The 16,174-nt window shown below is 38.2% G+C and overlaps 1 protein-coding gene across 3 annotated transcripts in view; it reads left to right on the top strand.

Annotated features, from left to right (window-relative positions):
• LOC125237033 (homeobox protein abdominal-B) overlaps positions 1-12,798 on the top strand; it is a 153,083-nt gene extending 140,285 nt beyond the window's left edge. For all 3 annotated transcript variants that reach the window (XM_048143959.1, XM_048143976.1, XM_048143969.1), the window contains 3 exons: positions 316-362; positions 4,827-5,432; positions 10,502-12,798. In XM_048143959.1, the coding sequence (XP_047999916.1) occupies positions 316-362; positions 4,827-5,432; positions 10,502-10,896 (1,048 nt within the window). In that variant the 3' untranslated portion in view covers positions 10,897-12,798. The remainder of the gene's footprint in view (positions 1-315; positions 363-4,826; positions 5,433-10,501) is intronic.
• The last annotated feature ends 3,376 nt before the right edge of the window (positions 12,799-16,174 follow it).

Below are 16,174 nucleotides of genomic sequence, written 5' to 3'. Positions count from 1 at the left end.
GTTAAACATACCTACCTACATACTACTAGAAATAATTACTTGTGTAGCATTCTTAGGTAGCCCGCTGCTGACATTCGAACTATAATAAACTATCAGATATGCTTATTATCTCTTTATAAAACCAGCCGCACGTTCGAAGCCAAGTTCGAAATTAACATATTAATTAAGCGTTCCACTCGGGCGTATTTGATTGGACACACCTGTACCTGTCCTCGCCAGTAGTTATTGTATAACATAATCTTATTATGTATAAGGCTTCATTTATGTGCTCGTGTAGCTATTTACATTAGTTACCTATGTGTAATTTGTTTGCAGATTGCCGTGCCCTTTTACGCAGACTTCTTTAGCCAGTTTACGACAAGGTGATTATTACATTTATTCCATATTAAGTACTCAGTAATATATCGTTTATGTCAATTATTTATTTACCTACCATAAATACTGATAATTTTTTTTTACATACAGCAGAAACAATCCAGGTGAAAAACTTTATTCTTTCAGAAACAAAAAAATGCACTACGACTAATATATTCGGTTATAAATTACTTAAATTAGACAGAAATGTTCATCGACCAGTCATTGAATTTACTATAAAATTTAAACACGCATTTATAACTGAATAAATAAATAAATTTCTACTGTATTTGACCTATAGGTAATATGACTGCTGCATAATCAGCCAAGCAACTAACCAACCGTTTTAATTTGTTCTTTTATAAAACCGCTACGCAATTTCAAGTCCTTTCCACGAAGCTATAAATTTCATCAGAACGGTAATATTCAGATTTGAGTGCACCCGCAGACTTTATTTACAACCAAGTCCAGTTAAGAGAAAGCCAGTGCCTTCGTACGAGCCCCGACGGGTTTCTGAATAAGGATATACACATACCCACATTCATTATAGTGATATTATACACTATACAGGGTCATGAGCGGCATTATGAATCCAAGAGATGTCTGATTTGACTTTCTCTCGATTTCCCGATATCAATAAATTGGTAGCGTCAGTATTTTATCCTGAACTGAATGATTTTACCACCTTTTACAAATGGTACAGGCACCGGCATAAATAAGTGATGATTTCTGTACCTTGTCGCTTTTAATCGTTTGACAATTTCGTGTGAAATTTCAAACAAGACCTTAATGTGACAAGGTATAGAAATCATCACATATTTATGCCTGTGACTGTACTACCGAATGTTTAAGTAGTAGTACCTACCGAATGCTTGCAATATGTTAAAAGGGTATATTTTGAAAACATAAAACACCTATTAAGTACTATGTAGCTACGTAATCTATCCATTACAATATTCCTGCACATACCTAGAACATTTGATACAATGATGTATGCATATGCGCGCATAAGAAACCTGCCTAGTTCGCCGGTTATAAATTATTTTCCACAATGGCGTTTCTGACTCAGTCTTGAGCAATTCGTATTGGTATAATATTAACTTTTCCAATATGTGAGTAGGTAGGTACGATGTACGGCTCCTGTTTGCGCAACACACATGTTTGAGATAAGAAAGCGTACTTTTATTTAGGTGCGCCGGCCGACCATTGGCCTGAAGTTTCCTAAAGTAAATATTTATAGACACGCCGGGCTCAGCGCACACTTGTTCCTATGTTTGTTTCTGTCATTCAACGCGCCTGAAACTCGTCTGCTTCGCTGTAGATAATTTTACTTTCATTTTGAAACGTTGCCTATACATACTCGTCTTTTCGTTATATGAAGTCTTAGTACATAACTTTGCGTAGAGTCTTATCTACCTACCGATCAATTCGTTGTATTATTTAGCTGAAAAACTGTTTCAATTTAAATTCCAGGTTAATAAATTTTCATGTTAATAATGACTATAGGGGCGGAACTGCATGGCTTCAGACATCACACAGCTACGGTTAACCTCGTTTACATGTACCCATTGTTGGATATTTCGTTACATATTTATACAATTTTCAAACAAAATAGAGCCCAAATGAATTATTCCACTAAAGCTAAGAATTAATTCCGTTGACACGTACACAATTGTGACAAATTTATAGTTTACATACCCTTTGTCGTTCGATAATTATGACCATGCACTCAATAGCACAAGTGTGGGAAATTAGCTTTTTAACCTATGTTACACTTCGTATTATATTTTGACAATTCGGTTTCTATTATATTTTTGATTTGTGGCCTTGTTAAAAGCATTACTTAGCGTGTAATGCTATGTATGTTCTTCTTTTGTCCGTTTGATGCGTTTTACTGCCGTGTCTTGTGTAAACAGAAAACACGTCCATAGAGTACGTAAGGTGTGAAATATTGTACTTATTGCATTATTGGTTGTACGTCGCATTGTTTCCTTTGACTCGGTGCGAACTCAGAAGGGTGTTACGCGAGGGGTATGCCAACCTTAGATTTTACGTTGGTATCTGTAGCCTCTGTAGGTATTGTAGGTACGACAATAATTCGATTTTCTTTTACTTAGACAAATATTTTGGTAAGTAAATATTTAAATAATGTTTGTTTTTATACTCGTAGATTTTGATGTCCAACAAGGATAGTCCTAGTTCAGGCATTTAAAGTTTATGTACATATATTAATATTATTTAGCTGTGGAAATGACGCGGGGAGAAGCCTATGCCCAGCAGTGGGACACATAAACGGGTTATTAAAAAAAAGTTACAATTCGCCTTTAAGAGCATCCAACGCACAGTACTTTTTCTGATCAATAAATTAATTGTCTTTTGTTACATTTTGTATCCATAAATTAATTCAGTTATTTAATGTAAATGCTTTTTAGGGTTCCGTAGCCAAAATGGCAAAAACGGAACCCTTATAGTTTCGTCATGTCCGTCTGTCCGTCTGTCCGTCTGTCCGTCTGTCCGTCTGTCACAGCCGATTTACTCGGAAACTATAAGTACTACAGTGATGAAATTTGATGGGAATATGTGTTGTATGAACCGCTACAAAATTATGACACTAAATAGTAAAAAAAAGAATTGGGGGTGGGGCCCCCCATACATGTAACTGAGGGATGAAAATTTTTTTTTCGATGTACATACCCGTGTGGGGTATCAATGGAAAGGTCTTTTAAAATGATATAAAGTTTTCTAAAAAACATTTTTCTTAAAGTGAACGGTTTTTGAGATATCAGCTCTCAAAGTCGTAAAAAGTATGTCCCTATTTTTATAACTACGGGGTATAAAATTCTAAAAAAAATAGAGGTGATGCATGCTAATTAACTCTTTCAACGATTTTTGGTTTGATCAAAGTATCTCTTATAGTTTTTGAGATAGGTTGATTTAACTGTAATTTTGGTTAAGTTATTGGTTTATTATATTTGCTGCTACGGAACCCTTTGTGCGCGAGCCCGACTCGCACTTGGCCGGTTTTTATTACTACGTAAGTGTAGTAATTAAATGATTAAAAACCACAATCTTAAAGTAAGTCAGTAGAACATGACCATGTCATTGACATTAAGCAATAAAACATTATATAATTCAATCTAATAGGCTAGTATTATTTGTGGTGAAATTAACAGACGATAAAATTAAGTTTATATTCACAATAAAATGTGAGTTGCCGTCATAAAGTCTCGAGTTTTTTATTGGTGGCAACACTGGTCGAGTGACGCTTGCAGTTTGGTTAAACGGCAGTTTATGGGTATTTTGCCTGTTAATCGCTTTACTACGCGTTCGCGCTTCCTCGGCCTTCGGCCCTCAACCCTTCGCCCCACGATTTATTCCTGTGTGGGTGTCTGTCACGATGGAAATTATGTCGTTTTCGTTTAATGGCTCTTCATTTGGAGTTTTTGATACTTGAGGCTATTATTGGGTTAATTCATGTAGACTTGTAGAGTTTTTTTTAATTATCTAATTTTTACTCTTAAATTGCCCTATTAGTCAAATTTATAAATAAAAATGTCTTAGCCGTACGTAAAAGACCCCTATTATAGGGTATATTGCAAGCGAAGCCGATGTTAGTTATCTACCGCTCAGGAAGACAGATAGAGTCAGTAAATTTCACTTAAGTAGCTCTCCCTGTTACCGTTTTCATTACGCCGCTTCGGTTTCAGTTCGTTATTAGTTTTGTAGGACCGTCGTTGGGAACTTCGGGCAAAATTTGGGACCGAAAATGTAGTTTCATGGAAGTATGAGAATGAGGGCACGCTGGGCGGGCGTTTGATACGTGCGGGGCAGGTTCCGCCGCCCGCCGGCAGATGGCGCGCGCCGGCGAGTAGCGCGCTGTGGCTGTGTGCGGCGCGCCGACGACTCGCCACACTGCTGCAGCCGCCGCCACTCCGCGCCGGATCGCGGCACAGATCGCGCGTTGCCCGTGTTGTCGCCTGCCGCTATCTCGATACACACGCTCGCGATAACAACGTAACGCGATACTCTAAATAAATAACAAGAAAATAATACGCCGCTTCCTACTACTGAAACTGAACTACAAGTGAACTTGCTGTACGATAAAACTAAATAAATAATACTGAAACGTTATAATAAATGATAATTCGACGTTACGAGCTTATCATATCAATGACTGTTTGGTGCATTTGAAAAACTTTGAAATAAAAATATCCGTCGAAGTTCGACGGTTTCATCGCCTGGACTGTTTCTGCGGTTTTTCTCTTCCGGAGAGCTAGCTAAATCGGGAATCGCGTTTTAATTTTCATGTGCCGCCTCGTGTACGCGTGTGTGCGCGGTGCAATGTGCCCGCGTCGCGCGTGAACTGGCCGTGTCGTGTGCTGTCCCCGTGGCTTGCCCGGCCGCCACCCTGTACCCTGACAACCATGTCGGGGGCCTCGGCGTGCCCTGCGACGCGGCCGCCGTGTCTCCAGCGCCCGCGTCCGGGCACTCCACCGGGCCGGCGTGGTGGACCATGATGAACGGCGTCGGCGGGACGCTGTACGAGGAGTCGCACGCGTCGCCGCCGGGGGGCTCGCCGCCGTCCGCGCCGGCCGCCGCGCCGCCGTCCGCCTCCAGCGCCTCCCCCGCCTCGGTGGGTTCCAACCCGCCGCAGCCGCTCCAGGTCCCCGCCAAGCGCTACGACCTCGAGCCCGGCGTCATCCGGCACGCGCAGCCCTCCTGGGGCTACCCGCCTGACGCACCCACCTCCTTTAACCACGAGTATGGGGCCGGAGCCCCTACCTACTACAACCTCCCTGTGGAAAGGGAGCGTAAATCTGGTTTGCCTTTTTGGCCGGGAAGCGGGGGAGAATACAAGCCCTACGCCGATGGTGGCTGCCATCAAGGCTTCTCGCAACCGTGTTGGAACTACGCGTATGGAGCGCCTCGTGGAGATCAGCCCCTGCCCTACGTGGGAGATGAGCGACGAACGGCGGTGTCAGAAGCCTCTGGGTTCACCCACGACGCATACGGACTTCGGAACTACGCGTCAGAATCTGTATCCAGCGCACCTTACCCACCTCCTGGATCCCTACCAGGTCAGTATCATTATTTTCAAAGACTTGCTGCCCCATAAATCACGTGTTCATATGTTCGCGTAACAGCTGTTTGTAATCTTAACAGAACTTATCGGCAACTCGAAAGTCAAGACCCAAAACATTATCGTTGAACACAGAAATTTATAAACAGATACAAAATTATGTGAACCATGATTATTGGGACTTTATGGTTATTAGTTTTAAATTTAATAACAAAACCTTCCACTAAAAAAAGGAAAGTAAAACTACTAACAAAAATATAGACATACATTTTTGTATGAAATTAGTCTGCACGGTAAACGGTAACATAACTTGCTGCCAGACTGCCACTTGCCGCTAGATGGCGATATTAAGCGCACACAGCGACGAGTTCCGGCTATGTGTGCGTGAGCTCGCACACTACGCCTCCACCGCTCGCTTGCCGGTGTGGGAGATTTCACGGTTGCAATTTCTGCAAGCTGCTCACGATATCGAATAATGTCATTTGTGTTCAGTAGCATAGAATCCGTTTTTGAATAGCAAGTTTTCGTAATTAACATCCAATGTCGTTCGTAATTTCCGTAAGTTATCCGTGGCCACGTAACGTATTTGGAAGAAATTCCAAAGTGTAATTTATTTATGAATAATTGCAACAATGCTATTCCATTGTGAATGAATAAAAAAAAATCCTAATTACATACTTACATTTAATTACGAAAGTTTCCGTACTAAAAGATAATAGCACAGCGCTTCAATAGAAAGGCGTTGTTAAAATTCTTGTGAGGAGAGTCGACGTGCACGGTGCTTCTAAAGATAGCTCGCTCACGCGTCCCGTGGCTGCGAGTGAGAGTACAGTCGGGTGAATCGATCGCCGCTCGTATAAAGATCCTATAAAGCAAAGGTAAGCTAAACAAACTGCCGAAGCCTCCGCAGCGCGCGGCCAATCAAAACATATTCCCACACACCATAAATTTGATGAATGAACGAAACACGTGCTACAAATGTTTAAAAACGAACCGTAAGCACCGTTTTATAGGCAACTTACAACGGTGGCGCTAAACAATCGACAATAAATTAAAGTTTACGTAAAATAAAGCGCCAATAAAAATGTATAACTAATAAATAAACACGATACCTGAGCTTCGAGACAATAAACCGAACTTTGAAGAGCAATAAACGAAATATTGCTACAATAAACACATTACGCTGATGAGACGATAAAAACTAGGTGCGAGCGAGACGGGTGCGCGACGTGCATGCGCCTGATTCATTGCGTCTCCTACAGACCTATATCACTTTTACGATATCATAAAACCGCGACGACATTCATAGACATGCAATATTACTGGTTTCTTTCTGAAATCGCGGCAAGTAGTAGTAATTACGGGCCGAGCCATGTCAGTACTATGAGAGCAATAAAAAGCCTCCATTCATAAACGGAGGTAGTACTACACTACACACTCGATCGCTGCCTAACCATAAAGATGGGTTTATCGCACCACTGTTACGGCAGAGGTGTAACTTGACATAATTTTGCGTAAAACGCGCATATAATGGCCCATTAAAAGGAAACAATTGTTGAAAAAGTTATACGAGTGTTCGCGTCACTTTATGATTGTATGTTTACGGCTACCTGAGGTTGACATTGACTTTGATTTGTGAATTTACGGCTTAGTAAACGGTTTGAGAAATGGCTCCGTTAATAATCGCCCCGCTATACGAGTAGTGTACTTATAGTGCACGTGCTTACGACGCGACTTGCGGCCGAGTGTTTTCATTACAACTTTTACTCATTCTGAACATTAGTACTGTTTATTATTTACATTATATCTATCTTATTGTGGTTTATATTTCTGCTACTAGCACAATCTAGTAGTGTAATCATGAACTGCGATCCGATAAACTGCGGGTCACAACTGGATGAGATTAGCCCAGGACCGGGAGAAGTGGCGTACTAGAGGAGAGGCCTATGCTCAGCAGTGGGCGATAAAAGGCTGATATGATGATGATGATGAACTCTACATATTATTAATATTGCAATGGTGTGTCGGAGCGTTCTTGCTGACATTTCTTAGTAAGAACGCATTGCAGTCAGCAAGAACGCAATTTTGCAATATGAATAATCAATAAAGCCCCCATTCCACTTACCATTTTGTCATTATTAGTAAAAAAAAACATTCTGATTTTTTTCTTATACCTACCTAATTTAGGCATTCAGAATGAATTTCATTCATTGCCATTACTTTTACTACGTAGTAGGAAAAAGTTCGTCTCTTCGTTCAGTTCATATCTCCTAGTACCTATGAAATGGAAATGAGCAATTTCCTTCAAAGTGTTTTTTGTTATTAATTGTACAATAAAGAGTTTACTACTACTCACAGATGTCATATATACCATAGATCAAGCAAACGTATCTACTTAGTGTGTCAAATGAACTCAGTGAAATCCACTGAGTTGTCCGTCTTTACTCGCAGCTTGCAGCTTTCGGGCGTCAATTTTTGTAAGTTGAAGTCAACCAAAACATAAAAAATGCCTCGTTACGTGATATTCAATTGCAACAACACCAAAATTATGAACAATCAAGAGCCTGAGACATATTTAAAATTACAGGCAAGAATCAACTTCAGTACAAAATTTGACACGCTCGGCCCCTATACAAATATATGAATTTGTTTCTTCTATCTAAATTAAGTTCTGTGCTACTACTACTACAAATCAGTGACATATTTAAATTGCAATTAGAACAGTATTATTTCAATTATTTAGTACAGAATACGCGACTAAGCCGGCCCCTTTGTAAACTCAACCCTATGACACTGTAATACAAATGAGTTGTCCTTGCGAAGTGGACACCGCGGTCGGGTAGGTACTAGGTACGTTTTACGAGCCGCACTTTTACTGCCACTACCGCCGCTGATCGCTACCTCGCCCCTCGTAATTGACAAGTCGCCTTGTCATTATGTTCTTAAACAATCGCCCGCTGACATGAAAGGTTTGACTGAAAGTGGTTGTTAGATGTGGCTTTACAAAAGTGTTCCTGTGCCGTTCTTAAGTTATAGGTCCATATTGTTGCTTGTCGTAAGGATGAAATTTGCTCGTAACTTTATATCAATAACCTGCTAGAGCGTCTAAAGGAAGCATATTTTGCTTGTAAAACTTGTAAACGCCACTCCTTATGCTTTATTTATATGTATTATATTTATGTGCTAAAGAATCTCTCCATCAGAAGGGTCTCTGAATTAGGTAGCATTTGTGATACAAGTGTAGAATAAGGTTACATTTTCATTTCGTTGTCGATTTCACAATTATGAGCTCTTTCTATTCTAATGGATAAAAACTTATTTTTATTTTCCACTGAGTAACGATTTTGCATGTTGTGTAAGAAATCGTAACTCAGTGGAAATAATTGAGAGCATTTCTCCTGAAAAATCAAAGGAGGTCATGATTGTTAGTTAAAAGTTTAAAACGTTTAAAAAATATCGATGTTTGTAAAAAAGGTCTAAGGTTTGTAAATCAGGCCAAACAATGAAAATGTACGCACCTTCAACACTTCTGGTGTGTCGGGTATCCATAGGCGGCAGTGGTCGCTTACCATCAGGTGACCTGACTGTTCGTTTGCCTCCTATTTCATAAAAAAACTGTAATTTACAGACAGACCTTGCTCGTAAATCAAATGAAAAAAGTCACATACGAATTTACACCCACTATAGTAAAAAGAATAAACTACCTTAATGAATTTGTTTATTGACAGCGCCAGTGTCCCTTCACTTATTGGCCTAAATTGATTTAGATTTATACTAGTTACTGTTACTCATTTGACTATGAGTAAATTATTCAGTTAAAGTTAAACGGTGTATTTTCTTAAGCAGGGCTCTTTGAATAGCACTTTGGTTGTAAAAATGTGCCACTAAGCGGTTCGCCGCACTTATAAAAGTTGCGGTAGGGCAGTTTTATGTGGGCAACAAGACTCCTACAACTAATTCTTTAAGGCTTTGAATTATTTAGCAGTTTATTGCTCTATTCTATACTATTTATACTGCTGGGAAGATAAAGATGTTACATAACAACCAAATACGACAGGTCAAGAGATTTAAGAGTCACAAAAAATCACTTTGATTTTATCTTTAGGGCCTATATGTATAAGATATATTTATTAGGTAATGGAAAGGTTAAGTTATAGTTTGCAACAAAATATATGCAGATATTTACTATTACTAAGATCAAACCGTCAGGAAACTGTCTGTCCGGTTTCCTTTCTAAACCAAACAACTATCCGTCAGTCGTAGCACAGGTCGTAGTAAATTCTCCCGTCAAATAAACATTCATTTATCAATATTTTATGTAAGTCGCTCATTTAAGAGCCGCGTTACGCCAGCAGAGGTGACCACTAGCGAGTTGAAGAAGCAGACCAGTATCTTGCCCTCCTGTTATGAATACTCATTAGGAACCTCTAGGTCACCTTACACTGGTCCACAACCCATGAGAACAATCGGTTTTTCGCATCGTCCGCTAGACAATGAGGCATCCATTTCCCAACGTCGCGGACGGTCGTTCGGCACAATAGGAAATAGTGCAGCTATTGCACGCGCGGCGCATTGAGAAGGTCGCGGGTTGCATACAGTATTGCGGCGGTGATCTCATCAAAGGGACCGCTGGTATTAACTCCGCTATATCTAACTTCTAACGCCTCTTCGCCGGCGGCTATTGTTTCTATGAACGTCGTATGGAAATAAATAGTTAAATACGACCGCTCTCTATCCGCTACGACTACGAGCCTCGCACTGGAATTGCCCTACTTCACAGTTGATTAAAATTTTCCTGGCGAGCGTTCTCGTACGCATTATTAAGGTTGCGATTTCACTCTTCTGTAATAATGTTGCAGAGCTCAAAATACGATGAAAACAAAATATTAGGGCTAAAAATATGCAGCATGTTCTAGGAACCATTTGCTGAAACCCTATTGCAGAATCAGAATGTGCCAAAAGATATTTACGTTCTCGGCACAGTTATGTCGATATTACATAATTTAGTAGAAACTATGCACAGGCTATTTATTTTCGAGTGTTAAAACATGTATTATTTGTGTGCAGGTTCCCTGTCCATGTCGGTGGGCGTCGGAGTCGGCTGCGGCTCCTCGAACCCCCTGGACTGGACCGGTCAAGTGACGGTTCGCAAAAAACGCAAACCCTACTCCAAGTTCCAGACTCTCGAGTTAGAGAAAGAGTTCCTCTTCAACGCTTACGTATCGAAACAGAAACGGTGGGAGCTCGCGCGGAATCTCAACCTCACGGAGAGGCAGGTCAAGATATGGTTCCAGAACCGGCGGATGAAGAACAAGAAGAACTCGCAGAGGCAAGCGGCGCAGGCGGCGCAGAACAACAACAACAACTCGAACGCGAACAACCACAACCACCACACGGCGCACCACCTGGCGCCACACCACTCGGCGCTGCACCACGCGCCGACCACCAAGCACCATCAGTGACCCGCGCCCTTCTCTGGGACTTACCCCCTTCACCACGGTATAGCCAGTTAAATGAAGCAGGGCCAGTTTCAGTGTGGAAGTGACTTGTACTTAAGTTCCGAGATCCGTTACGTCCATGTTCGTTACCGAGTGCGGTACCGGTGAAGGTGTGAGGACGCTACGGCGGTGCCGGCGCGCCAGGTCCCAGAGAACTCCTCTCTAGTAACATAATGTGTTGTCGATTTGTGTATAGTATTAAATTACGAAGTTATGTTCGATAATTGTAACGAGACTAAGTACGTGAGTAGATAACGATTCCTGATATTAATAATGTCTAGTGTAGCGCTAAATATTGTATTTGAAATTATTTAAGTATCTACGAATTACGAATATTAAAGACGTCACCGATGAATTATAGTTTCTAGATAGTTTATTGAAAATAAATCATGTATAAATACTTTGTGAGACTGCTTATTGTTGTATTCGTATTGCTGTTCGGGTGTTCTTTTAGTTTCGTTACCAAATTGTTGAGTCCTCGCGCAGAGGCAGCTCCCCGGCCAGGCACTAGGCAGCTCCTGCAGTACTAACTGTCACAGTCCTCTATTTATTTATACTTAGGCAAGGATAGAGACCACAACATGATCAAATATTTATTAATGTTTAATTTCTTATCTCATAAATCGTAAATTTTGTTATTTAAATTATGGATTTCTGACAAAGCTTTAACTCGGTTCCAGTAGAATTATACATTAAGTTACTGTTATGACTTTTTTAAATATTGAAGTTGATGTTATAATCAATTAAAATTAGGTGATATGGGCAAGTGCATTAATATTGTCCTCTATTGATTAATTGTACTGTTCGCTTTAGCCTGTCTTATTACTTTTTATTTTTGTTTTAGTTAAATATTTTATTATTTATTTTATACACTATTGTGACTTACCAACCGTATATTATAATGTTTTCAAACTTCTCTTGCTCTCATGTTAAGATGTATGGTATGTATAAATAACGAAATATTTTCCAAATATTGTAAGTAATATAAATATCCAAAAAGAGAATCCTCCCAGTTTTAGGATATTATCGTACTTCTTAGATACCGCCATCTTTACAAAACAAGTATAATTATTGTATATGTAATAAATGTTTTATTGTAAACTTAGTACTCTGATCTATTGAATCTGTATTGTCGTAATTTTGTAGGGAATAAAATAAAATAGGTGTTTTTGTACAAAAAGGCGACCTCGTCTAGGTGACCGAATTTCTATTTTTATTGCAAGGCATCTCGTCGATACTTGTACCTGCATATATACCTACACATAGAACGAAACAACGAGTAAGTAACTTAGCTCATGTCCTGTATAAATGATTAAAATACTTAATGTTTTATAAGTAGGTGCTTCAATTTTGTCTGAAAAACTGACGCTGGCAATTCAGTTTATTTTTTCAATGACTTCTTTTTTTTATTAACCTGTCCGTTTTGACAGTTTTCATTTAAGTCACATATAAAAAAACATATTGTAAAGTTTTATTTTACTAAGCATTCAATTTTAGGAGCAATATTAAATAAATTCGCCAAAAGACACTCTAGTTCTAAATTTCATGTGCTAAAGTTATTCAGACAAAATATTACTTTTCTCACATCTGCTTCTCTAAAACATACGATCATTCAGTGGATTCTGTAGCTACTACCTACTACTTATATTAGAAACATAAAATATAATATACCTACCTTGTAATAAATAAAGGTCTCGTAATATTACTGTACAGTTAAATTAATGTAGTTAATCGCGCCAGAAATGTGAGGTTTTGTTAAGTATAATGTAATAATTAAAAATAAAATGAATGTGCTCTCGACAGTTTTATGACGAATTGGAAAGAATGTATGAAAGGGGAAAAAATTAAATATTTCGTCGTGTCCTGGATTCTTTTTGATTTGCTTGATACCCTGATTGCTAAGTTTTTTTTGTTATATTTGGCGCTGCATCGCAGTATCAATAACTGGTAAGTATAGCATAAAAAACTCTGTCACAGTATCTAAGTTGCATCTGGAAAAATAAATTATCAAGATAATAAATACCTCAATTATATCCTGACGACCAGACTGTTTGCGTTTGCGAGTTTGATGGACGGCATACAAAAGTAATTCGTATTCGTTACTAGAAGTATTTTTAGTTACCAAGTTTTAGTACCTACTAATTACCTAGCGCGAACGATAAACCAAAAAAAAAACTAAATAATTAATTCAATTTATATCCTTCAATAAAATGGAAAAGGAGTGATCTAAACTCAAAAGCAACACTATTAATTGCAAATTTACTTAGGACAAAAAAACAGCACATTAGTTACAAAGCTATGCTGCTGCTACGCATTTTCGATACAAAATGCCAAATCTGTGGCCCGTTTCTCGAAAGGTACAAGCCTTATTACAAGTGTGTTTCCATGACAACCCATACGATTTGACAGTTCGCGCACTTGTAATATAAGGCTTGTACCTTTCGAGAAACGGGCCACTGGTGTCTGCTACAAAGCAACGGAACGTGGTGCAACTGGGGTGACTCAGGTGTCAATTGAGTACTTGACAGGAAAATATCGATTAACTTATAATACACAGCATTTATCTGAAGGAAAAGGAAACACTTAAACCCGTAAAAGTTTAACTCATACAGAGCGACTGTTACTAAAGGAACCAACAACGAAATCCCAAAAAGAAAACCTTAACTGTTTCTTACATTATCATTTTGGTTGTGTGAAGCTGAATTTTTATTAACCCCCGACGTAAAAACGACGGGGTGTTGACGGGTCTGTCTGTTTGTCTGTCTGTCTGTCTGTGGCATCGTAGCTCCTGAACGGATGAACCAATTTGGGTTTAGTTTTTCTTGTCTGAAAGCTGAGTAAGTCGGGAGTGTTCTGTGTGTGTGTGGATTGAGTGAGCACCTTCCGAAAATAAAAAAAAATATGCTGATCATTTAGTAAAAGTTCTAAAACAATTGTAAAACGAATCTCTGAATTTGTAAAAAGATAAATCAAAAGATACAGCCATTAACATGTGCTCACTCAGTTCTCACAAACTACCAACGAAAACAGTGAATATATTCATTTAACATATAATATTTATATACTAACATTTAGTAAAAAATAGGCCAACCTACCTCTATAAATATTAGATCACCTAGTGACGTATTAAATTTTTTACAAATAGTTTCTTATGCTCACTCAATCCACACACTTTTGAAAAGCCGAATTTTGATGAAAAACAAAGATTTAGACCGCTATTATATGTGTATAGTTTAGTAAAAGTGAAATGGGAATTTGTAAAATACAAAACGAACCACTAACGTGTCAGGTTTTTTTATAATAAATTTTTGTAAGTGCTCACTCAGTCCACACGTTTTGAGAAAGTTAAAAATGTAAATATCTTACGATTTGTAGCACCTAAGACACTCGAAAGTACTTCAACATTTAGTAAAAATTTTTACTAAATATCCACCATCTAATATTTTATATTCGTTGTCTGGTTTTAAAGATATTCAGACATAACTTTTCTCATACAAATGTATCAAGTAGGGTGACCACACTATGTCGGCTCCTGATTTTCCCCACCTTCCCATTGTCATATTGAGATTGGGGAGTTTCGTTCGTTCAATTTTGATAATATTAAACTAATACCATATTAATTCTCCATCTGCAAACTGTTTTTAGGTTATGTTCTTGGCCTAGTGATGATGTGTATTGTGTAATTTTTATCGACGTCAGGATAATAACCATATCGACATGCATGCATTAAAAAGGACATGAATAATAATTGGTTAGAAACAAAGAATATAATACTTCACTAGTAAGAAACCAGAACCTGGTAATCTAATCGCGCTAACAGATGAGCGTACCGGATTTGTAAGTGGGAGCGAGAAATAGTTATTCTTTTCTCGCTCCCACTTACAAATCCGGTAAACTATTATCAAAATTGAACGAAACTCCCCAATCTCAATATGACAATGGGAAGGTGGGGAAAATCAGGAGCCGACATAGTGTGGTCACCGTACTTGATACATTTGTATGAGAAAAGTTATGTCTGATTATCTTTAAAACCAGACAACGAATATAAAATATTAGATGGTGGATATTTAGTAAAAATTTTTACTAAATGTTGAAGTACTTTCGAGTGTCTTAGGTGCTACAAATCGTAAGATATTTACATTTTTAACTTTCTCAAAACGTGTGGACTGAGTGAGCACTTACAAAAATTTATTATAAAAAACTGACACGTTAGTGGTTCGTTTTGTATTTTACAAATTCCCATTTCACTTTTACTAAACTATACACATATAATAGCGGTCTAAATCTTATGTTTTTCATCAAAATTCGGCTTTTCAAAAGTGTGTGGATTGAGTGAGCATAAGAAACTATTTGTAAAAAATTTAATACGTCACTAGGTGATCTAATATTTATAGAGGTAGGTTGGCCTATTTTTTACTAAATGTTAGTATATAAATATTATATGTTAAATGAATATATTCACTGTTTTCGTTGGTAGTTTGTGAGAACTGAGTGAGCACATGTTAATGGCTGTATCTTTTGATTTATCTTTTTACAAATTCAGAGATTCGTTTTACAATTGTTTTAGAACTTTTACTAAATGATCAGCATATTTTTTTTTATTTTCGGAAGGTGCTCACTCAATCCACACACACACAGTGTTCTTAGCCATGTTTCATGAAAATTGGTCTACTATGTCGCGGTCGGGGGTTTTTTCAAAATTTCAATTTTGTGGTTAGGTTAGTTGGGAGCTTAATTTTTTTTCGCGATTTAATTTTTGGTCCTAGTGCAAAATTTACTTAGTATGACCTAAATCCTATCTACTGTGACTATAATCAGCTGGAGTTACTGAATTATTGCTTCAAGTACTGAACGTAGCCGATGGTAGTCAGTAAAGTGTGTATAGTATAGATACCTAACTACTGAAATAAAAATATACACAGTGTAAAATGAGGAAACCGAATAGGTAATTTAACAGTGTATTTGTCACATTTTAAGACTAAAATGTCAAAATAAACTTTTCTAGATTTCGCATAGTTATTACCACTTTTAAAAATAAACTCAAGTACCTACAACATGCTTTTTGATGGCGATGATGATATGATGGTGCATAATCTAACTATCGTTATTGAAAGATATAGAAAATTGTCAGGTACAATCATTGCAAAAAGTTGAGTTGAAAAGAAATCTCGAAAAATTGAGCTGTTTCGATCCTGAATATCCTGATTATTATAAGAGACAAAGAATGTCCTAAAATTTTCAA

This window comes from Leguminivora glycinivorella, chromosome 2 (assembly GCF_023078275.1).
Source record: "Leguminivora glycinivorella isolate SPB_JAAS2020 chromosome 2, LegGlyc_1.1, whole genome shotgun sequence".
Classification (NCBI taxonomy): domain Eukaryota; kingdom Metazoa; phylum Arthropoda; class Insecta; order Lepidoptera; family Tortricidae; genus Leguminivora; species Leguminivora glycinivorella.
This window is presented reverse-complemented; position numbering and strand designations above follow the sequence as displayed.